Source organism: Panthera uncia (assembly GCF_023721935.1).
Source record: "Panthera uncia isolate 11264 chromosome B2 unlocalized genomic scaffold, Puncia_PCG_1.0 HiC_scaffold_24, whole genome shotgun sequence".
Lineage (NCBI taxonomy): Eukaryota > Metazoa > Chordata > Mammalia > Carnivora > Felidae > Panthera > Panthera uncia.
In genome coordinates this window covers 3,764,669-3,788,925 of record NW_026057580.1, presented here as the reverse complement: position 1 = coordinate 3,788,925, position 24,257 = coordinate 3,764,669, and the positions used below count along the sequence as shown (strand labels likewise).

Below are 24,257 nucleotides of genomic sequence, written 5' to 3'. Positions count from 1 at the left end.
CAAAGTGTGGGATCATGACCTGAGCCAAAATTGAGAGTTGGAAACTTAACCAACTGAACCACCCAGGCATCCCTGATTACCAACGAATTTTAAACTGCAAGCTGGTTTGCTCCTGACATCCCCACAAAAAGCTTGTTTTATTTTCTATAGTGTAAGCTCTATCTTATTTTCACTAAATATTTTTTTTGACAACTTGGCAGACACACTTTCTGGTTTCTAGGAATGGAGCTCTAGCAAGTCTTGGAATTTGACAATCAACATTAATAGATAGTGCTTAAGAAGTGACAGACCGAGACAGTTACATTTCAATTTTTGGTTAAAGTCAGACTTTATTCTTTTCATTAGTGGATAGTTGAAGATGAATAAGAAATATTTGAGGATGTTATGTTTAAATATTGATGATGGTTTTTATTGAAAATTGCAAGCTGGGTGGACTCTTGAGAAATATTTTCCATCACACCTAATAATACACAGGACATTAATTTTCTAGAGATGCTTGGTTGATAACAATTTCAGCTGTGATAAGAAATTGTACCACTTACAAAAATAAAGTAAGATCTCGGTTTATTTCTAAGCTTTTGATCTCCAAATGTCTGTAGCAACTTTGGTGCAGCTTTTTCTTGGGAATTAATGACAAGAGAGGGTTAATGAGCTAAGGCTCTGCTTGGGCCATCGAATTCTCAAGTTAGTCATTATTTCTCAAGTGCCCTAAGCCTTTTTCTTTATCACTTAATTATATTCAATAATCTATTGTATCTAATTTATATATATCAAGGCAGTTACATGTAATTATTTTTACTCAGATCAAGTGATTCACTCCAAGGAGTGATTTGACAGTTTAATTCTGGGTCTTAAATAATTTCTTTAGTTTCCGTGAATGAGAAACTTCTAAATTTCAGCAGTACATTCACACTAACCTTCTTTGGAATATTAGCTTTTATAACTTCCATGTCCTGTTTCTCAAGGTGGGATAAGTATGGATAATAATGACATTTTGAGAAACAAACAAACCAACAAACAAACCAACAGCCCATGAACAGGTACAGCCACATTGCCCCTTGAGGGCCACCAGATTTTTGAGATGAAACTGACATTGTGGAATAAAATGGAATACCCAGCGAGTAACTGGATCCCTGCGGCACAAACTAACTACGAAGTCCATCTTACTCTGCAGCCCCCTGTTGTCTAGACGAACACGTCCCCTTTGCTGCTGAAGCCAGTTCGAGTTGTATTTTCTCTCACGGTAGGAGGCATAACACACAAGAATTACCGTATATTTACTGCGCTCACTATTTTGTAGCTGTATTGATCTGATCTTTATATCAGGGTATCAACATGTTGTCTGGTTAAAAAAAAAAAACAACCTGTGTTCTCATAGAGCAGCATTGGCTATGTGACTTATATTGTTAAAGACAGTTTTAGCAAGTATTAAGGTAGTGAGTGCTTAGTACATTTTGTGGCTTTGGGACTATATGGGAGCGGTGATGACAACAAATGTTTATTTTACATTATGGTAGCACAAGTCACCACATGTATTGTCTCCATCTTTCATGAGATAATGTGCATTTCTCTCTGTGACTACGGATGATTTGGTTCGGAGGTGAGTCAGTTCCGATTCACCTTAGGATGAGTTGTTACAAATTCCAAAATACCCGTTCCTACCATTAGATGGTGCACACACTGTACTTACACAGGGCTTCAAGCTTTCATTTCTGTTTCCTTCTGAACCTGGGGTGGCTGAGTACTATTGTTTTGAACCCACTTGATTCCAAGTAACCAGATTTACCAGTAGCAGAAGAAAATGTTTGTATTGACATAAAATCATCTTACCCAAAATAGGTGCTCAAAACAGTATTTACATGTGCTAAGCAAAGGGTTTTTTTTTCAATCGTACATTTTGTTTTAATAAAATTGTAACAAAAAATTACAAGATATTAATATGAAATCATTTTTGAATACAGGGTGGCTGGGTTTTACTGCAAAATTGTCACCTTGGCCTAGAATTCATGGAAGAATTGCTAGAGACGTTAATTACCACGGAAGCCAGTGATGACTCTTTCCGAGTATGGATAACTACTGAGCCCCATGATCGATTCCCAATTACGTTGCTTCAGGTTTGTTGCCGTGACATAAGTGTCTTTTCCTTGAGAGTTGTTTAAATAAAGATGACATCGTGGCGTTATTGAAAGATGAAACCACAGCAGGGATTTTGGTGCAGTAGAGTCTGTAAGATCTTATGTAATAATGGTCAAAGTCTTAACTATAACCATCCATATTATATAGGAACTATTTCCACAGAAGAGTTATAAGCCTCGGTAGTAATTCATGGGGTTTCAGCTGTGATTGATGTCATTAGTTTACACAGTGCTGAATTCTAGCCAACATACCATGTACTGTAAGCATACTGTTGTCTGAGGGATTGTAATTTCTATTTTATCCTTGACAATAATTTCTAGAAACAAAACTACCGTTTGCTTTTTACGACAGACTTCTCTCAAATTCACTAATGAGCCGCCCCAAGGCGTACGCGCGGGTTTGAAAAGAACATTTGCCGGAATTAATCAAGACCTTCTGGATATCAGTAATTTACCCATGTGGAAGCCGATGCTTTACACGGTAGCATTTTTACACTCCACTGTGCAGGTAACTTCTGAGAGCAGTTTGCACATTTAGGGGATGCTAATACATTGTTTCTCTGCTGCACTGTCTGCTTACCTCACCCTGCCTTTTCTCTCCTTCGTGGCCCCTTTCCCCACCTGGCATAGTATCTATTTGTCTGTGTAGTTAAATGTTTTCCCTGCTCCTGCCCCTCACTCTGGCCATGGGAGCGGAAGACTCTTGAAGGCAAAGACTTTGTCTTTTTGTAACTTCTCAGTCTCTCTGGCCATAGGAGCATCTGGGGCATTGCTGGAACTCAGTAAATATGTGTGAGATGAACATGGTTATTTAGATAGAAATTTGGTTTTCAGAGTACCTATGCTGGCCAGGAGCGTTATATGTACTATATCATGTAATGCTAACAGTCACATTTCTCAAGGTGAGAATGGTGTATCACCATTTTAAAAAAGAGAAAATTGAAGTGTCTGGGTGGCTCAGTCGGTTGGGCGTCCGACGCTTGATTTTTGGCTCAGGTCATGACCTCATGGTCTGTGGGATTGAGCCCTGGGTTGGGCTCTGTGCTGATAGCGGAGAGCCTGCTTGAGATTCTCTCTCTCTTTCTCCCTGCCCCTCCCCCACTCATGCTCACTCTCTCTCTCTCTTTCAAAATAAATAAGTAAAAAACTTTTAAATAAATAAATAAATAAGCCAGAGGACATTGATTGATAACATGTCCAGATGTATAAATAAATGAATGAAGATAGTAGCACTAAAGCAGGAGCAGCTACTATTTGCTAGATGCTTTTCATAGATTATTTAACCAGTCTGACTGCAATGCCTGTAATTTTCCTCAGACTCTCAGGAATTTGTTCCTTGGACTGTCCTAAATAACAGGAGAACTAGACACAGGGACAACGCAGCCCCAGCCTCACTCCGGGTCCATCCCCCCATCCCTTTAGTGTGTGGCAATAAATTAACCACGCCCAGAAAAAATTAAATAAAATAAAAATGAGGAAATTGAGGCTTGGAGAGGTTAGGGTAACTTCATAGGTGGTAGATCTAGGAGTCAAGCCGGATGCTGCCTGCCTCGGGCGGTGGTGTGTTTTGAGCCAGCCAGCGAAGGTGATGGTGACAATGAGAAGAAGAGTCACAGTGGTTACCTGTCATTTTCAGGTTGTTTACTATTTGCTTTTACCATACACTTGTATATTAATTTAGTAATTTTATGACTTTGCAGCCATACAGTGTTTTCATTTTGTTATTGCTTTGTTCTACATTTGATTTTATATTTTGTCCCATATTTGAAAGCTGTATAATTTTAATGTGCTTGAGTCACTCCTTGATTTTGGAGAGAGATGAACAGGCTCCTTTAACCCCTTCTACATTTCCTCCTTCCCTGAGGCTGGAGTGAGGACAGAATGAATCACTGGCTTGTACTAGGAGGCCTGCCTTAGCTGTGCATAGTGGCACACAGAGCTTCACCTCCTCTCTCCCCTCCTGCCCAAAGCTGGAGGGGAATTTGGTTCTCATCCAAGAGAATACTGGGCATATTTACCCTCAGGCTCCTTGTCCCTGCCACTCTGCCAGGTTCCCTGCTGCCCAGCGGAGAGAGCTGTGTAGAGGAGACATTGGTGTATCTCCTGTGAATTGGCCCCCTCCCCCTGAGAGAGTTAAAACCAGGTTAAACACTTTGTGGGTGGTTATTTTTACCAAGTCCCACTGTGGCCTTTGGATTGTAAATTACAGCTTTCAAGTCACTGAAGCCTATTTCATACATTCTTATCTGGGAATTGTTTGCTTTGCTAGGCCTTATCATACTCTAATACAAATATTACTTTAACTCTGTTATTTAATTCCCAATTCGCAAATAATATATTTTATGATTCTGTTCCCAGTAGTGATGATTCAACTCTTCCACTGAGCTTATCATGGGGAGATGATTGGGGGTATTTTCCATATGGTCAGTGGGGCAACCTGTGTTTTTGTGGCCATTATCCAAGTGCTAAATAGAAGAACAACAGTGGGGCCGTGGTCCAGTCATGGGGTCAAGGAGTGTTTGCTCTTAACATGACATACATTTGGATTAAAACAGAAAAAAGTCTCCATTGCTAGGGCTGTGAAAGTAAAGGTTGAATGTCTCTTAAAATACAGTCATAGTGTGCTAGATAGAGCAACCTCATTGAGGATCAGGAGGCTGGGACATTATGCTTGCGGTAAAATCAATTAGCTATGTGGGGATTGTTAAGTTATATGCCTCTCAGGACCTCTGTTTCCTCATCTGTGTGTTTAGAGTCAGAAGGAGGTGATCTTTCAAGATTTTTCCCATTTCTAAAATTCCATTATCAAGTTCTGTGACTACACAGGGAGCACAAATAATCCAAGCATAGCTTCCTCCGTTCTGTTTTCCTCATTTGCAGAAATATTTACTGTGATATTGCCTAAATAATTTGTTTTACTTGTTAGGATGGCACCTACCTGATAGGAAAATGCAGGTTCGGGGCGAGCAACGTCCACATGGCCCAGGAGCTTGTAAGAGAAAATCTCAGGCTGGCCCCAGACCTGCTGAATCAGAATCTGCATTGTAAGAAGATGCCCAAGTGATTCACGTGCACATTAAAGTTTGAAGTGAAGCTGCTACAGGAAGGACGTTCTGGGTTGGAATGATTGTGACTTAGATTTCTCTAGTGTTGGACATAATAGCCCAATACCTGATTTGTTAATTGACTGATTGATTCCTCCAAGTTAACCTAGTTATCCCTTGCTCTATACAAACATGATGCATATGCATTTGTCCTTGCAGAGACTGACAAAAAGAACAGGGAATTGGTTCATGTCGCATGCTCTGAAGCTTCAGGGCTGCGTAGGGGTTCGTGCTGGAGCCCATCACGAGTCAGAACGCAGAACCTGGTGGTGAAATAGCGGTCAAATGCAAGAACTGTGTATCCCCCAGTGCAGTTTCCCTTACTAAACTGTGCTTTGGCATCATGTCATCAACTCACCCCTGCTCAAGGGCATCATGTGTTATATGGATCTTGCTCATTGTTACAGAGAACAAAATGAACACCCCTCCTCTCCCATAGAAGGGGAATATACTTGGCTGGTCAAGGACAACTGTCTTGGGCGGCATAGTGAAGGGTGTGATTTGTTTTGTTGTTGAGGTAGGAGCAGGCTTACCTAGTAGGAGGAGGCCATGGGTGCTTCCATGGGAACTTACAGAGATACACAAGCCAATTCTGCGCCAAACTCTTCTTGCCCCAGACCCCCCTGGGCTTCCCTCTCCTCTCCTCCAGGGACTTACTGTACACATATGCCAGGAAGTTACTGCAGCAACGGCGCCCTTACCACAGTTGGGTGATGTCTCTGCCCTAGCAAGCCAGCTCTTCTGCCCTCCCAGAGAGAGCCCAGCATCCCCAGTGCTTCAGCTACATTTGGCCACTACTCCCTGGGGGCATTTCTACATCCTCTTGGAGATTACTCTCAATGGAAGCTTCCCTCTGGCCTTAGTATCTTCTCTCTATGATACTCCAGTGCAGCGTCATTCTGGGTTTCAGAGCAAGGCCACATTCACCCTTTAGGATTTTAATTTTAAATAGGTCTTCCTCCAGAGTCTTGGTCTTTTGAAACTCAATAATTACATTTATGGTGTCCTCCCACAAATTCTGCAGTATTCTGTGGAAGGTCAGAATGGCACCTCTGGTTTTTTCCTGTTGATGGTCAATGTACCATATTTTGTTTGAACAGTGCATTGGACCCAATGAATGTCTAATGCAATGGTTCTCAGCCATTGCCTGGGCCATAGAGTCCCAGGTAGGAGGCAGCAAGGTGAGGTGCTCAGTCTTTTAAAACACTTCTTAAGTGATTCTAATATGCAAGAAGAATTGAGAATTGAGAATGACTGCCAAACATCCACTGCCCTTAAGATAGGAATCCTTGGGGTGCCTGGGTGGCTCAGTCGGTTAGGTGTCCAACTTTGGCTCAGGTCATGATCTTGCAGTCTGTGAGTTCGAGCCCCCTGTTGGGCTCTGCTGACAGCTCAAAGCCTGGAGCCTGCTTCTGATTCTCTGTCTCCTTCTCTCTCAGCCCCTCCTTTGCGCACATACACACACTCTCTCTCTCTCAAAAATAAATAAATGTTAAAAAAAAAAAAATCCTTCATCATCTTCATGTCCTTTCCATGGTTTGGAGTTTTTCTCCTCATCCCCTTGGCTTGCCTACATTGAGGCCTGTTTGGGGGGATTTTTCTAATGGTTTATGTACAAGTCTGTGAGGTTTTTTGCTGGAGGCATTGGTTAGGAGCTCTTGGGGCTTGCGGTGGCAGTTGCAGACTTGGATATTTTCTTCAGGACCCTAAAAATAATTAAATATTAAATAAAATGGCCACATGGAACAGGGCCCAGGTTCCACTGACAGTAGTTCTTCCTTCAGAAAAGTGTTTTCTTCTCCCACATCTTGTTTTCTTTCTCAGGTTTGAGCCTTGACAAACATCTCCTTCAAGTTTAATGGTGCATACGAAGTTCTGGCTTCGGGGAGGCATGATTGCAAAGTTCTTAGTTTAAACGTCTTCAGAATAATTTCAGTAATATGATTCAGGCTTAAAGAAAGATCTCTCACGTTTTGGTTGATGGTTTTTCCCAGGGGTTCTGTCCATTTCTGTTCATTATTTTCACCTTTTAAAGTTTCCCTGCTGTTGTGTAGTATGGATTGCATTTTTCATTTTATGTTAACTCCAGTTATTAAATAATCAAGATGTGGTGCTCCAAAGAGAGCCTTGTTTTGCAGATGCAACTGAAGTGGTTCTGTGTTGGGCCGTGGGAGGTGGACTCATTGGGATGAAGTAGAATCTAACATAAGATTGGAAATGGCTTTGACATCATTAAGATGATGACTCCAATGAGCAACTTTTCTTCAGCGTCCAAAGGAGGAGTCCAAGTTTTCCGCATTTCACTAGCAGTTCTGTGTTTTGAAGATTCCGTGGAATAGAAAGAAGGAACTATACTGGTCAAATTCAGTAAAGTGTAGACTAGTCTTCCTAAAATCACCACTTTCCAACTTAATAATAAATAATAACTCCCTCTTATTAAATCAGGTTTTAGCTCTTTGCCCTGACATTCATATCTGCCTACATTCCACGCCCGAGTCATCGTATGAACACATAGTTCCAGCTACTTACCTGAGGTCACTGTCTGCTGTAGCAGAGCAACTTACCTGCAGCCTCTTGCTGGATGAATCACAAGCTTTGTGTTTCCTCTCTTTGCTCATGGTCTTTGCCAAAACCCAGCAGTCTTTTCTCCCTGCTTTTCAAAGGCCAGCTTCAGTTTCATTCTTCCCAGAAGCCTCTGATTGAATGTCTTCTTCTTCTTATCATCTGTTAAATTCTGACAGTTAATTATACTCACTATCACATTGTCCTCTAAGGCTTATTTTCTCAAATAGATTAAAACTTCTTGAAAATACATTGATTTTAATATTTTTCCATTGTCTCGCATAGGACTCATCCCATAGTTTCAAAAATACTAATGGGACTGAAGAGATTCAATATTCCAGGCAAAGCCCCTTGCTTTTGAGCTTCCAAATGAGTTCTTAGTTCTCCCAATGGCTTGATAATATTCCAAGGTGATAATTCAGGGTTCTTTCTTTATTGTCACTTAGATCACTGAGTACCAAAAAAATTGTGAGAAAATGAAATGACTTCCTTTGTGAAAGAAAAGTCACTCCCCCCCCACCGCAAGATTTTCTCTTTTTTTTCCAAGATAAGCTAATAAGTCTATGACTTTAGTGAACCAACCTAAAAAGTAAATGCTTTAAATGAAATTTGATAGTAAATAGCATAAAGTGAAGTGAGTCTCAGCATTGGGGCAATTTTCAAAGATCACATTTTAAGGAGCAACAGAATTGCAATGGCTCAGTGCATGTAAATGGGAATGTTTCCATAGAGCCAATTTAAGCAGCTTTAGTAATTGGAAAGGAAGAATTATTTTTCATTCAGTCTCTTGTCTAATTGAACAGTAAATTTTAAAAATTAAGTCAAACACAGGTGAAACTATTTTAGAGTTGGTTCTCTTTTTTAAAAAAGTGGGAAAACATTTGCATCTCACCAATAAATGGTTAGCTTTCTTCTCTTTGAAGACTTCAAGATGGAAGAAATTCCAGAGACTCAAGGCTTAACTGAATGCATTTTCATATTAATATCCCACAGACCCTCCCAAACCCACTCTTGTTCCAAAATAACCTAGAGGAGGCTCAGCTCAATGTTTGTGGGATCCACTCAAAAAATTCAAAACCTCGTGTCAGCTTCAGAAATTACCCCCCAAGAGGATGAGAGGGAGAGTGCCTTTCATTCTGATAATTACCAATAATCATTCTAGTGTTTATTACACAATCATAAGCCTTTCCCCGAAAAGGCGCAAAAGGGGAGACAAAAATGGGAGACACGTTTCTCACTGTCAAGGATCAAAATCTGGTTACAGGACCAAGTATTTCAACATGAAACAAGTAGAAAAACACATCACGGCAACATGAATGCTGAGACCAGAAAGCAGAAAGCCATCAAGAGAAGCTGACACCTTTAAGAGCCAGGGCTTTTCCCCTTGCTGCTGGGATGATACCACAAGTCTCTCCCATCTATTAAGGCACCTCTGCTCCTTCTCGCCTCTCTGTGTTCAAGGTAGAAGATGGTGCTTCACAGCTCTCAAGTTTCTAAGTCTCCCTGGTTAAAGCTCTAACTCTAGATCAAAGTTCTGAACCCTAAGTCCAAACTCCTGGGAGGAGAAATCTGGTTGGCCTTTCTTGGGCTGGCTGTCCACTTCAATCTAATTAGATGTAATTAGATCTAATGAGCTAAGGGATGAGGGAGGGAGTTACACCATACAAATGTGTAATACCTGACAACTTAACCTAAAGAAGTACAGGTCTGGAAGTAATGTTAGTAGTTTACGTTTTTAAGAGTGGTTTGTTTGCCCTTGGTCTTGTTAAAAAGGAGACAGCAGACCCAGAATGGAGTTACTTGTGCTAAGCCCACATCACCAAACTGAAACTAATACCTAACCGAACTGCAGTTTCAACCTTCTCCAGGAATGTAATTTTAACCGGTCAGTCTGGGATTTCCTGGTCAGCACCAGTGAGGTAATCCCCTAATAAACCCCCTTTGTCCCCCAAAGGAGATCCTTCTTTGTCCCCCAAAATAATCCTTTTTTTCCCACTTATGATTTTCTTGTGCCATCCCCCTCTGCCTTTAAAAACCTTTCCTTTTCTGGGGCACCTGGATGGCTCAGTCGGTTAAGTGTCCGACCCTTCGTGGGATCCATTGCAACTCAGGCCATGATCTCCCAGTTTGTGAAGTAGAGCCCCACACCAGGCTCTGCACTGATGGCACAGAGTCTGCTCGGGATTCTCCTTCTCTCTCTGCCTCTCCCCCCCAACTCTCAAAATCAGTAAACTTAAAAAATAAAAATAAAAAAAAATAGTAAATAAAAACCTTTCCTTTTCTGTAGCTCTTCGGGGCTCCTTTCTATTTGCTAAATAGGATGCTGCCTGACTCATCAGTCATTCAATAAAGCCATTTAGATCTTTAAAATTTACTCTGCTGAATTTTTGTTATTTAACAGTCTGATCTCCCAGGGTCAGAACATCTGCACCCAAATTAATTTTCATGGTTTACTTAATATTTTAAAAGCATATTCTGAAAATAAACCTTCGTGCTTTCTGATTTTTTTCTCTGACCTGTCCATGAACTTGTCTAAACTAAAATTCATTTAGATTCTTTAAAGTGGTGGTATTAATTAGGATCTAAAGCATGGAGCAGCTGCAAGAAGAAGTATTGGAATGGTCTGTGAAGACAGTGTGTGTGGGGAGGGGGTGGGGGAAGGCAGAAGAGAGAAAGTTACTATATATTTAGAGGTAAAGAAGTAGAATTATCCTGTCCCATAGATGTACTGGGATTCTACTCTCCATATAGGTTCTCACCTCAGCCACTAGTTCTCAAAGGGCTAGGAGCTAATCCAAATAAATGATTAGACCCCCTTCCCCACTTAGAGACTGGTTATATGCTGAGGCAGAGGTAGCTGATGGTATAGTAATATTTGAGTTAATTTATGTGGTTTGCTATGTGATTAGAGCCTGGAAGTACCAGTTCTCACATTTACATACCTTTTAAAATGGTCTCCAGAATATTGAGGCATTTGTATCATTTGATCTGAGACCAGTTGGATTGATTATGGGTAGTTTGACAATTGAAAACATTAGCCACTGGTCCAGAGGAGAGAAAAAATAGGGCACTGTGAAAGTTTTAAGAAGGATGTGTCATGTTTTACAATAGAGATTTGGGGTTTTCAAAATCTGAAATTGCAAGATTACGAAGTGACACCAGCAGGGGGTTTAATGCTCCTGAGTGTTTCAGTTATTCAACTTGAAAAACAAAAATTTAAACCCTTACTTTTAACATTTGAAATTTCTAAGAGGGTAATTTAAAATAAATTCATTTATTTATAAATTCAGCTATTTATTGAGCACCTACTGCATTTTTTGAGCTGGCGATGGAAACTGAGACTTTTTTTTCCCAAGAACTACAATTTGGCAAATATTTGAACATTTTTTCTTGTAAACCATCTGGCAATACAGCTAAGAAATAATAGTTCTAATGGTTAATAGATCCAAAATTGTATACTGTTCTTTTATTACATCAACGTATCTCTATATCATGCCTGAATCTTCCTGTACTTTATGTTTATTAAGAAATCAGCTACATTCAATTTTAAAATCTCACTTATTTTCTTTGGCATTTTTAAGGAGCGACGCAAATTTGGTCCCTTAGGATGGAATATTCCCTATGAATTCAATTCTGCTGACTTTACAGCCAGTGTCCAGTTTATTCAGAATCACCTTGATGAATGTGATATTAAAAAGGTGAGTGAAATTGCTTCCCCCCCCCCCCCAATTTTTATTGCCGTCCTTAAACCAAGTTTCCACAGACATTTTCAGTGTATAATATACAGGGAACCTGCCAAGGTTTTCCCCGCCTCCCCGAATCAGCCATTTATTGGTCCAGCCATTTCCACTCACACCCCTACTGCCCATAGGGGTGCATTTGAATCCCCATCTCATGCTTATGTCCCTGCCCCCCTCCTCTCTCTCCGGCGCACATACACGGCAGAGACAGACCACGAATGAAGAAACTTCACAACCTTCCTCATGCCTCACCCAAGTGCCACAGTGCACTCCAAGACAATGTCCATCTTAAGTCAGACTTTTCTTCCAGCATTTCACAGATGCCTCCTCAGAGGTGAAAGAAAATGTTATCTCTCAGCCCACGTGAAAGTGCTTTCTCACCTTTAGTCACATCTTAACACATGCTTAAACTTATGGAGATACATAGCAATAATTTTTAGTAACGGTCACTGATCATTGTACAGCACTTGACAGCTCTCAGTGCTCGTGCATTGAGGATCTCATTTGTGTCTTCACAACTCTGTGAGGGAGGTACAGAAGGCATTACTATTATCCTCGTTTTCCTGATGAGGTAATAGGAGAGAAGGAGGGACTTCCAAAAGGTCACAGAGGTAAGAACACAAACCCAGTTGTCCTTTCACATGTGCTTCCACATCTGTTTTTTCTTTGATCTTGAGCAAGTTTATGAGCCTCCCAGAGCCTGTTTCCTCATCTACAGAATGGTCATGGTCTCTGTGAGGAATAAATGAGTTAGCATTTGTGAAAGCACAGTATATTGGGACACAGTAAGTACTCAATAAACACCAGTGTTCTGCTGTCTCCCCCTCTCTTCTTTTTCATAGTGGATCTTGAAGCTAATTATAGATACTGTAGTGTCAGTATGGTGACGGTAAGCCATGATGAATTTTTACCTGGGCCGCTGGAGGATCTAGAATCAAACCATCATTTTTCCTTGAAATTACAAAGGCATATTAAATCGAGTATGACAACTTGATGAAAAATTACATCATATGGGTTCATATTCTGTTATTATTTATCATTTGATACATACAAATAATAGTTAACCTTGAAATAGTTGCTTTGAAAAGCAGTGGAGCTGATGAATCAAAGTTTAACCAAAAGAAAGTCAATTAAAAAATAAAGCATCCTTACTTTTCTTACCCCAAATGTATTAAGTAAAAAATAAAAGAAAATTAAAAAAAAACTATTAATATCTGCAATATATTGCAGGATTGCTAGGATAAGATTCTATGGCAATTAGTAAATACTTTGATTTAGTTATAGCTCACAGAATGAGACAGCAAAGAATTGCGTTGTAGAAAAATGCTGTGAGTGAATAATGTTTTAGTTGTTCCCATACTGATTCAGAAAATATATTACTAAGAAAGTGTATTAAACAGTTGATTACTTGTTTTTTTTTTTTTTCCCTTTCTTCACTAAACATGACTTTTTTTTAACAGCTTGGCATTACTATAATGAGTATTATAGACGATTACATCCACAGAATGAAAAGTAGTCTTCCCCCACCCCAATTTTAAATAATCAATGAGTAATAAATTCGCTGATATTTAGCATTATAGATTTTTCTTTAGTGACTGAACCCTGGCAGTTTCAGTCATGTGATAACAAAAGAGTTACTAATAGAGTCATTTTAAATGCAATCTAGTTAGTGCTTTCTTTTTGAGACCTTTCCTCCAGGGAAGACCTGAAATATTTAGAATTATCTGTTTGGATTGACAATTAACAATCTTTTTATTTTTAATAAAGGGTGTTTCATGGAGTACGGTTCGGTACATGATTGGAGAAGTACAATATGGAGGCAGAGTGACAGATGACTTTGATAAACGTCTACTTAATTGCTTTGCTAGAGTAAGTCAGTTTACAGAAAAAGCATGGAGACACATTTCATTGCATTTTCCTTTTAAACAGGAATGTTTGTTTGTTCATAATCACTGAGCCAAACTTAAGGGGAAAAAAAAATATAGAGCAGAGCCGCTGAAAAGAATCACCTAACAAAGCCAAAGCCAAAACCAAAACCAAAGCCAAAGCCAAAGCCAAAGGCACAGCCAAACCAACCAGCAATCTACTTGTGGTCCTTGTGGTCCAAAGTAGAATAAGGATCAGCTGTCAATAGTCTGTGACTATTCTCCTGAGTTGCACATTTTCAGGGTCTCTCCCCTCCTTCACATGACAGTTGATTGACTGCTTCCTCTGGCTATGAGTCTCATGAAGATTTCAAGCCCCAAAATAAGTGACTGGAGAATTAACTATAATTTGGGTGTTGTCATCTTTTTCATTAGGACAGACAACTGAAAAGTGATAGAGTGCTCATTTTTTCCTCTGTTCCCGGTAAAATCCACATACATCACATTGGTAAACATTTTCTAGAGAAAATTATTCCTTAGCAATTACAGCTTTCACACCAGTGATAAATAGTGTATATGTATATATACATACACACACATCAGGCTCAAACTCTTCTTAAAACTTTTACATGCTAAAGAGGCGCCTGGGTGGCGCAGTCGGTTAAGCGTCCGACTTCAGCCAGGTCACGATCTCGCGGTCCGTGAGTTCGAGCCCCGCGTCAGGCTCTGGGCTGATGGCTCGGAGCCTGGAGCCTGTTTCCGATTCTGTGTCTCCCTCTCTCTCTGCCCCTCCCCCGTTCATGCTCTGTCTCTCTCTGTCCCAAAAATAAATAAAAAATGTTGAAAAAAAAATTAAAAAAAAAAACCTTTTACATGCTAAAGAAGCAATATATATTACATAAGTGGGAAAAATCAGATATATGAGTATTTTATGGTTATTTGAATTCTTTGTATTAGGATCTATATTGGTAATTCTCTGTTTCAATGATCTTTCCCCCCTTAACAAAAACAACAAAGCATAAACTTTGAGAGTATTTTGGTAAGCTGGAGGTTGGCCAGGAATCTGATTTTTCTTTCAACACTTATTTATTTCTGCAAGTTTTCCTTGAAGCTGTATGTGGAGAAAGATGGATGATGATAAATGTCGGCAAGGATGTGTGGAGGCAGGAGCCTGGCTGCTGGAGATTAAAATCAGTACAGACCTCCTGGAAAGCAGTTGGGCAAAACTTACTGAAATTAAGTATCCTAGATAGACACATCGCAGGACATTTCTAGAAAAAGTCCACAAGTGGACATGTATAATAATGTTTATGGCAATATTGTGTGTGGAGTTGAAGGTGACCATCATAGGTTGGCTTCTCTGGAAACAGACTGAGATGGAGATCTGCTTGTGCGCTCCCCTCCCTGAGGGCATGACCTTGGTTGAGGCAGCTGCCTTCTGCCAGGACAGTTTCTGGGGAGGGACATGGGATTGAGTGCCTGGGCCTTAGGGAAGAAACTGGTGGTACATCACAACATCCACTACAGACGCCTAAGAATCCTAAGAAGTAGTGGATGAGCACAGTGGAATACTACTGCTCACCCTTCTAGGGTGCAATCTGGTGACACTTGGTCATGTCAAGTGTGTGATACCTTCTGAACCATAAGCCCACTCCTGAGTATATATCCCAGAGAAATTTGCAAACAGGTCCATGGACATGTACAAAGATATTGCTCATAGTATTGTTGGCAGTAGTAGGAGGTTGAAAGCAACCTGGGAGTCTTTCCTGGGGGAATAGATGAGCTAAATATTGTAGACACCTATCATGGAACACAATGCAGCACTTGGAAGAAATGATCCATATAGTATCATGCATAGATCTTAAAAACTTAGTGCTGAGTGCACAGCTTAAAAAAAATAAAATGAGATCTAGAAAGCAATACATGTATATTTCACAAGGACATAGATCAAGCACATTTAAATAGATGCCCTCAGAGGGAAGGAGACTGGGAGTGGAGATCAGGGATGAATGGGGAAAAACTAACATAAAGGGGGCCGAGACTTATAAGAAAAATAAAGGAATATAGTAACTCACCTCTATATCTGAGGTTTAAAGGAAGAAAAAAGATGTCTTTGAAAGTATACTTTGTGTTAGAATATTGTAAAAGTACCTAAAATTGGAGGTTTAGCACTGGAGACTCTGAGAAGTGGTTAGATTTTGCATATACATTGCATTGCATGGTACAGATAGTACCAGAAGAATGCTGATGGTAAGGGAAGAGGGGTCAAGGGCCACTCTTGTTTTGACCTAAATAACTGATTAGAGAATAAGACCATTTACAGAGGAGAAGGGCTGCAGATGGAATGAGTTTTATTGGCTGGGGCTGGAAATTAGGAGTTCTGCTATGATCATGTAACTTTTGAGAGGTCCACAAGACACCCAATTGAAGTTGTCCAAGACTGTAAGTTCCCCAAAGGCTTTGCCTCATTACACCACTGTCAGATTCCCAGCACCTAGCGCAGAACCTAGAACATATTAGGGGCCTCAATAAATATTTGTTGATTAAGTGAATGAAGAAGGGTAAACATGGCAGTTGGATTTACAGGTCTGGAGCTCAAGAGAGAGGTCAGGGCTGGAGAAAAAGAGTTGGAATTTGTCAGCATATAAGACAGCCTTTGAAGTCCAGATAATAGATGAGAGCATCATCTAAGAAGAAAGTGTAGAGAAAGAAAACAACAGAAAACAAGCTAAGGACAGGGTCCTGAGTACTTTAAAGTATCAGGAAAGAAGAAATGGTCAACTGAGAAGGCTCAAGGAAGATAAGGAAAGAGATTTTACCTGTACTTAGTATTTGCTTGATAAACCTTTGAAAAATGCAACTACTTAAAAAATATGCAATGTACAGAAAAATGTATAAAATATAAACATACAGCTTAATAACTCTCTTTAAATAGACACAGAACATTTCCAGTTCCCCCAAAGACTCACACATGCCCCCTTCTTCCGCACAACTCAAGATACCCACAACAATTTCATCCTCACTAAACTTTCACCATCTGAGTAAGTACTGCTTATTAATGTAGCTCAATTTTGCCTGTTTTTGAACTTCATATAAATGGAACCATGCAGTATGTTGTCATTTTGGTGTTCTGGCTTCCTGTTCTCAACATGGTATTTTGAGATCCATCCATGTTGTGTGTAGCAGTAGTTTACTTGTTTCCTTTACTGTGTTGGGATTCCATTGTATTATATTGGTGGAAATGAGGATCATTTCCATTTGTAGCTATTACAAATAATGCTTCTGGGGACATTCTCACACAAGGTTCTTGGAGCACACGATTATGCCTTTCTATTAGGAGCGGAATTGCGAGGTTATAGAGTTTATGTACTTTCCATCTTAGTCGGTCACATCAATCTGGTTTCCAAAGTGTTTTCCAAAAATACATCCCACAGAAGAATGAGATACCCCATTTCACCACATCCTCACCAACACTGGGCATCATTAGCCATTCTGGCTAAATGGCTTAAATGTTAGCCATTCTGGTGGGTGTATACTGATATCTCACTTTGGTTTTAATTTTTAAAAATTTTTTAATGTTTGTTTACTTTTGAGAGACAGAGAGAGATAGAGTGCGAGTGGGGGAGGGGCAGAAAGAGAGGGAGACCCAGAATCCAAAGCAGGCTCCATGCTCTGAGCTGTCAGCACAGAGCCCGATGCGGAGCTCGAACCCATGAGCCATGAGATCATGACCTGAGCCAGCCAGACGCTTAACCGACTGAGCCACCCGGGGGGCCCCTCACTTTGGTTTTAATTTTTTATCTTTGAATGCTAATGGGCTTGAGCCCCCTCACATGACATGTTGATGCACTATTTTGGTTTTCTTCTTTGTGACTTGCTTGTACGTTCTTCCTCTATTTCTCTTGGGTTGTCTGTCTTTTTAAAATATTTATTTATAGGAGCTTTTTGCATATTCTGGATGTAAGTTCTTTGTTGATTACGTGACTGCAAATATATTTCCTACTCTGATCCTTGCCCCTTCACTCCCTTATCAGTCTTTTAATATTATACCTGGTATATATATATATATATTTTTTTTCTATTCTTTTCATTTCAACATTTCTGTGCATTATGTTTCAGATTTATCTCTTATAAACAAAAAATAGCCGGAATTTTTGACATCCAGTCTGAAGGTATTTGTCCTTTAACAGGCAAATTTATCACTTTATTGTTGTTGTGATTGCCGCTATGTTTTGACTTATTCTATCATCTTATTTTGTGGTTTTCATTAACCGTGCTTTTTTTTTTTTTTGGATTTATTTTCTCCTTTCCTGCTTCAAAAAAGTGTGTTTTTATATTTCTGTACTGGTTTTAAAATATTCCATTTTTAGTCTTTACATTTTCAAACATGGTTACTTAAGTTAAAAACCTAACCCTACCTTATAGGCTTTACCTCTGAGCCCTTCTATCTTCCCTGTTACTGCTGTGGAATTTTGGAATTCCCAGGGTGGGAATTCCCACCCCTGTTATTCATTATAATAATTCTACAACCAGTGCTAATTTAGATTTACCAGTATGTGTACCAGTACACAGTATGTACAGCCCGTTCCTTCTGGTAGGGGAAGCAGAGGGGGACAGGTGCAGGGACCAGAAGGTTTGATGGGGGAAAATGGAGTTGTTTTCTTCTGACCGTGTCTATGTTCGGAGTGAAATAAGCATCATTGGCTAAGGGTCATTGATGCAGGTCATCAGCTGAGGGGAGGGGACAGCAAGTTTGGGACATTTGAAGAAAGAGGAAGAGGTGTGAGGTAGTTGCCGTGGAGAGTGGGGAAAGCAAATATGTGATCCTAAGACATGTATTTGGCCTACCCCACTAGGTTGTAAGTCCATTGAAATAAGGAACAAATCATCTAAGTCTCTGTGTCCTTTCTCTCTAGCACCTAGGGTACACTCAATGCCTATTTGTTGATGATGCTAAATATAATTTAATCTCAGTAGATTGAAAGTTTTATGTGCTCGGAGGTCAGAATCATCTAAGACAGCGTAGACTGGATTGAATTTTTACTGACCCCAGAGCACAACCTGAAAATCAGGAAAAAAGATTTTTTATACAACACTTTATATCAGCTTAAAAAATTGCTTAGGCATTTTCTAAAAGGTAGAGTTCAAGGAAAGTCCTGATTAACCAACTCTCTTAGTTGGTTTGTCTTTGTTTTATTGAAACTACGTTACTTAAAGGTGGGAGGAACGCCAGTTTGCTGGCAAAGTGAAAGGGATTTCTCAGAGACCTCTTTGCCCTCCACATCAGAACCAGAGGGAGTTCTCTGAAGCAGCTGAAACCTGCTTGGGAGCAAAGGGAGGGAGAGGAAGAGCACCTGTGGCTCAAACTGCTACACCTTCCAGACCTCAAGGTGGGCAGTTCTGCTCTCTGACCCAAACCTGTCTTCCACCTCTTCTACTTCTTCTCTGAACCCCCACACTCAGGATAACAGAAGAGTAGCAGACTCCAACCGCCTCTCAGAAGCCTACAAGTCTCCAACCTCTGGGCCTGGGCCCCATCTGGGGATTAACAACTGCCCTAAATGAAAAGTTCATCCTTCCATTTTTCCATTCTTTTGCCCCCGGGCAGCTTCCCCACCTTCCCTCACCCTCCAGCCCCCATTTCTTTCTCTCAGTCTCTTTCCTAACTTTCCTTAGAGTTGCTCCACCTTCAGTGGCTCCAAGTCTCTGACCATTGAGATGCCCTGACCCTTACTGCCTCTGAATCTGTACTTGGTCCTGCACCCCTTTCAGCTTCCTGTGTCATCCATTCCTTCCCTCACTCATTCCTGTGCCTAGCTCTGACCTGTTCCAGATGGGTCCTCTGTAACCAGAGAGGAGAGTTTGGGTCTCTCACTATAAGGACACGAGGTTACCATGAAACTCTACTGAAGAAGGCTACAGAAAGCACCACGGAGTCCACATGCTGCCTTCCCTTATCCTAGTCGCGGCTTCAGTCGTACCTTCTAACCTGCTGGCCTAACCTTTGCCCTGACCATGCTATCCACAGTGAGACTCAGTTTAATTGTGTATCAGTGCCTTCAAATTGGATCCTCTCACCCTATGACTTACAATTTGGGGCTTATCTTTGAACCCTTGTTTGTTTTCTCTGTTCTCAACACCTTACAGTGTGTCTCCCCTAAAACCAACAATTGTAGAACTTTATTTATTGTCCTTAGAAGACGAGTGCTTTTCTTTGCGAGGTACCTTCTAGAGTCTCCCAGAGTAATTCCATGTTGACTTCTTATTCCTTACTTTGACTGTCCCCCCAAATATCCTCCAAATTTGGTGAAACTCAGATGTTTGTGTGTTTGTTTACTAATAAAGTGATAGAAAAACAGGAAGAAACTCTGTTTTGCTTTTATCGATATATGTCAGCTGGTACTAGAGAACTCAGTGTGGTCACTGTTGTCTGTGTGCTGATGACTCTGTGGCCATCATCCTCCCTAACCATCCACATCACTAAAAACATAATCTTTCATTTTTAAAAATGTTTTAATATTTAGTTTTGAAAGGGAGAGAGAGACACACACAGAGTGTGAGCAGTGGTGCAGTGAGAGAAGGAGACACAGAATCCGAAGCAGGCTCCAGGCTGTCAGCACAGAGCCCGACGCGGGGCTCAAACTCACGAACTGTGAGATCATGACCTGAGCTGAAGCCAGATGCTTAACCGACTGAGCCACCCAGGCGCCCCCGAACATAATCTTTCTAATTAATGACCATGATCATAGCACTGTTCTCTTTAATAGCTTTCAACTGCTCCTCATTTCTTAAATTAACACCAATCATCACCCAGACATCACCTGGACATATTTACCCTAGATTTCATCCCTCAACCCACCTCACACTTTTGTATCAATTATTCTGTGCCTTTGCTGGTGTCATCTCCCTAGTCACTAGATCCCCTATCAAATCCTGTCCTTTAAGGTTTCTCTCCAAAATCACCTCCAAGATAAAGCTTACCTGACATCCAGCTGTCTATTCTTTCTTCCTGCTTTAAGCTTCCTTAGTGCTTTGCTTATTTTTGTTTCCTTTGGCTCTCCTCTTATTGCACTTTGCATTGTGGTTTATTATGTAATTGACCTATTCCTTCATTGGGTCACAAGCTCCTGGAAGGAAAGAACCATGTGTGACTCACCTTCTCATTCTGTTCCAGTCCTAAGCTCTGTGCCTTGTGTGCAGGAGTTGACTAGGATGGAAATGGAGAGCGGGGTGGGGTGGGGAGGGGAGGAGACAGAAGAGAGAATCAGTTCATAGGTCATTTCAGAGTAAGCACTGGACCTAAAAAGAGCTGGAAAAAGGATATGGAAGGAAGGGACTAGAGAAAGTATAACTGACTGAAGCAAAGCACAGTCCCCATCTCTTTTTTGCATTGAATCCTCCCAGTGATTCAGGCATCCTGCCTGCACTTCTGTTCCTCCTGCCTTCCCATTATTTCCCTTCCTGCTGAGAAAATTGCTCTGTTAGACACTGAAGTCATTGCCTCAAATCTGGCTCCTAGGCATTCAACATTATTTTTTTCCCCTCTTCAGAATAAGCCTATTCACACCAAGTATATATTTGTTCTCTCGCTTTTACATTACAGATAATCAATTCATATGGAATGAGAAAAAGGATGTCTTAAGGCGAACAATAAGACGGTTGGATACATTTGCTTCTTGTGGCCAGGGACATAACTTAATTAACAGAGGGAGCTCTCCAGCTCAGGGCAGGAGGGGAGACAATTGTTAAGAAAATTTCCTGGCCTTGTGTGGTGCGCAGGGCTGCTGTGAACCACCCTGAGCACAGCACAGCCTCCCCCCGCCCACCCCAGCCCTGGCGCGAGCCCTGTTTGGGGGCAAAGGGAGGCGGTGGAAATGCCCAGATACTCTCTGGTGTTTGTGGTTATTGCTTTATCTCCTCTGCAGTGTGTTCCCATTAGTCTTCAAAAGTGGGATTGAGGGTCGTGAGTTTACTGGAGCAGAGAGCAGGCTTGCAAGCCCGGCTCTCTCCTCTTCACTGTTAGCAAGTACCTTCTTTGGTGTCCAAGAGAGGCTAGGACTTCACTGTTTTTGTGCCGTGTGGCCTCTCTCTTTTCTTCATACTTGTGCTAATTATTTCTGTCAGTGGTTTTCTTTCTTAAGGTATTTTCAAACCCAATATAAAAATATACTAAAATGGAAATAAGGTGACCTTCCTTCCTTATAGTGGCAGTTCTCACTGAGATGTTCATCACTTTTATTTCTTCCATTTTCTCCCCCATATAGGTCTGGTTCAGTGAGAAGATGTTTGAACCATCGTTCCAGTTTTATACCGGGTATAAAATCCCCTTGTGCAAAACCCTGGATCAGTATTTTGAGTACATCCAGTCATTGCCATCCCTAGATAACCCTGAAGTCTTTGGGCTGCACCCTAATGCCGACATCACGTAAGTTCCTGGCATTTTTTATATTTTAAGGAATCATTTGTAACTCAGCCTGGCAGAGACTGTGCATTTCATTTCCTCTCTTAATTCCTCTCCTTTCACTTCTTTTTATTTTGCTGTGAAAAATATTGTCACTTCCTGTCCTCCAATTACACCTTTGTCATATCTTGGCCTCCTTTTCCCTCAGTAAATCCTGATGCTCCGGAGTTTATGACAATGCTAAAGCTCTAATTTATGCATTGATTATTTCTCCTCTGCCATGTCATAAAACCAGTTGGTGTTATTGGCATCGATGCCTTCCACTGATAGGACAATGGTCTCCCAGCTCCTTGCCTCTAACCCCCCCCCCCAAAAAAAATCCATTAAAAATAATGGTCATACTCATAAATATGGAGAACAAACTGAGGGTTCCTGGAGGGGCTGTGGGAGGGGGAATGGGCTAAATGGGTAAGGGGCACTAAGGAATCTACTCCTAAAATCAGTGTTGCACTGTATGCTAACTAATTTGAATGTAAGTTTAAAAAAATAAAATAAAAAAAAATAATGATCATAAACAGAGTCTAAAAAGACCAGGGGGATAGAGAGAGGAGGAGGAGGAATTGTGTTTCTGCTTGATCCTCTCTTTTGTGGCCCCTGTCTCCTTATTTCCTCACCTGCCTCCTCTGTCACTAATGCCCATGATGGGCATAGAGCACAGAGCATGGATACAGAGCTGGGAGGAGAGGCTATGGGTCTCAGCTCAACATGAGGTCCCTGCTCTGGTTGCTGAGGTAAGAGATGATGAGTGAAGACACAAGAAATTCACCCAAATCCCAAGCCCCTTCTCGGACCCATCTTTTGGCTGAAGGAGCCTGAAAACAAGGCTATCCAGTTCCACAGAGAGGGCGCCAAGAAGCCCCAGCTGGGATTCTCCTCCAGATGGTCATTGCCTCCGGCCCATCGATGAAGAACCATAAAGTTTGTGTCTAGGAGAGTGGTTTCAAGGAATGGGAGAAAGCGAGACTCCTCTGGCAGATTTTAAGCTGGGATGACCGATCGAGAAGGAGTGGGGTGTGCCTCTCTCCTAGTCACTCACCTGCTGCTGCAACTGTAACAACTCTGCAAAGGGGCACAGGCATTTCCCACCTTCCGGTTCCCTGCCCTTGCCCAGCATCCCTGGAGTCCCAACCTCCCTCTGCTGCGTTGTCTCTCTGCCCCTGAATATACACTTTGTCCCTTGCATGAGGCTTGGCTTCCTGGCTTTCGTCACCCATACAAATTCTAACCTCTCCAGATCCTCCCATCTCTCCCATGCTATTTTTCACCTTCAAAGATGTGGGCATGAGCCAGAAGAGCCGTGAATGGCTAACACTCTTCAGACCCTGTGATGGAACCATGATGCCTCTTTGGTGATGGCCCTAGCTGTTATTTGAAGAGGCTGTCATAAGTTAGCCGGAGACAGAAAAGAGGTGAAGAAGTAAAAAGGATTCCTTGGGGATCCATTTGGAATCAACTGAAACATGATCTGAAAGAAGGAACACGGAGAAATAGTTTTACTTTGGCTGAAACTTTAAAAATCTGAGGCAGACTACGTCACTCCTCTGTTCAGAACCCTCCTAAAGCTCCTGTCTCACTCCATGTCAAGGTCAAAGGCAGACAGTGACCTACAGGTGACCTGAAAGCCCCAGTAAGACCACCTGCCCTCAGGAGGTTGGCCTCCTCTGCCCTTTCCCTCACTCACTGCTCAGCTTTAGCTCCTGCTAGCTTCCTGGTACTCAGGCCAGATGCCTTCCCCTGCCCCGCCACCACGGGATGCTTGTACTTCCCGAAACGTCCTTCCCCCTGGATATCATGGCTCACCTTTTCACCTCTTCCGGCCTTTTCTTAAATGTCACCTTTCCAATGATGTCTTCCCTGGCTGCCCTATTTAAAATTTGCAGATCACTCCCCAGCCCTCACCCCAGACTCTATCCTCCTTGCTACTTTTTTCTTTAGATTGTATCACCAACGGACATACTCCATATTTACTTATTTATACTTGCTATCATCTACCTGCCATCATTAAACATAAGCACCATCATGTCTGAAACTTTTGTCTATTTTTACTGCATATCTCTAGTGCTAAACAGTGCCTGATGCTCAGGAAATATTTGTTCAATGTGCCGGCAATACTAAATTTCTCTGGGTTGTGAAGAATCTGATGAACGGGAATGGTCTTTAGAAAGAGCTCATGAGTTCATGTGAATGGGCAGAAAAATGGCACTTGTCAATTAGTAATTGAAGCAGCTCACGTATGAGGACTCTGAACTTTGATTTCATCCTTGGCAAGAGTCCAAGGAGTCATTTAAAGCTGGTACCTAGAGAATCGGATCCTGTTGGGCGCTGTGTAGGATTCTGCCAAGAAATATATATTAAAGCAGGGTTGAAATCATCTCATCCTGACTTACCCA

At 41.3% G+C, this 24,257-nt stretch overlaps 1 protein-coding gene across 1 annotated transcript in view; it reads left to right on the top strand.

The window, feature by feature from the left end:
• The window catches only part of DNAH8 (dynein axonemal heavy chain 8), a 324,054-nt gene that overhangs the window by 259,086 nt on the left and 40,711 nt on the right, over positions 1-24,257 (top strand). The window contains exons 83-87 of the mRNA XM_049652745.1: positions 1,962-2,114; positions 2,488-2,643; positions 11,383-11,499; positions 13,309-13,410; positions 21,671-21,831. Coding sequence (XP_049508702.1) covers positions 1,962-2,114; positions 2,488-2,643; positions 11,383-11,499; positions 13,309-13,410; positions 21,671-21,831 — 689 coding nt within the window. The remainder of the gene's footprint in view (positions 1-1,961; positions 2,115-2,487; positions 2,644-11,382; positions 11,500-13,308; positions 13,411-21,670; positions 21,832-24,257) is intronic.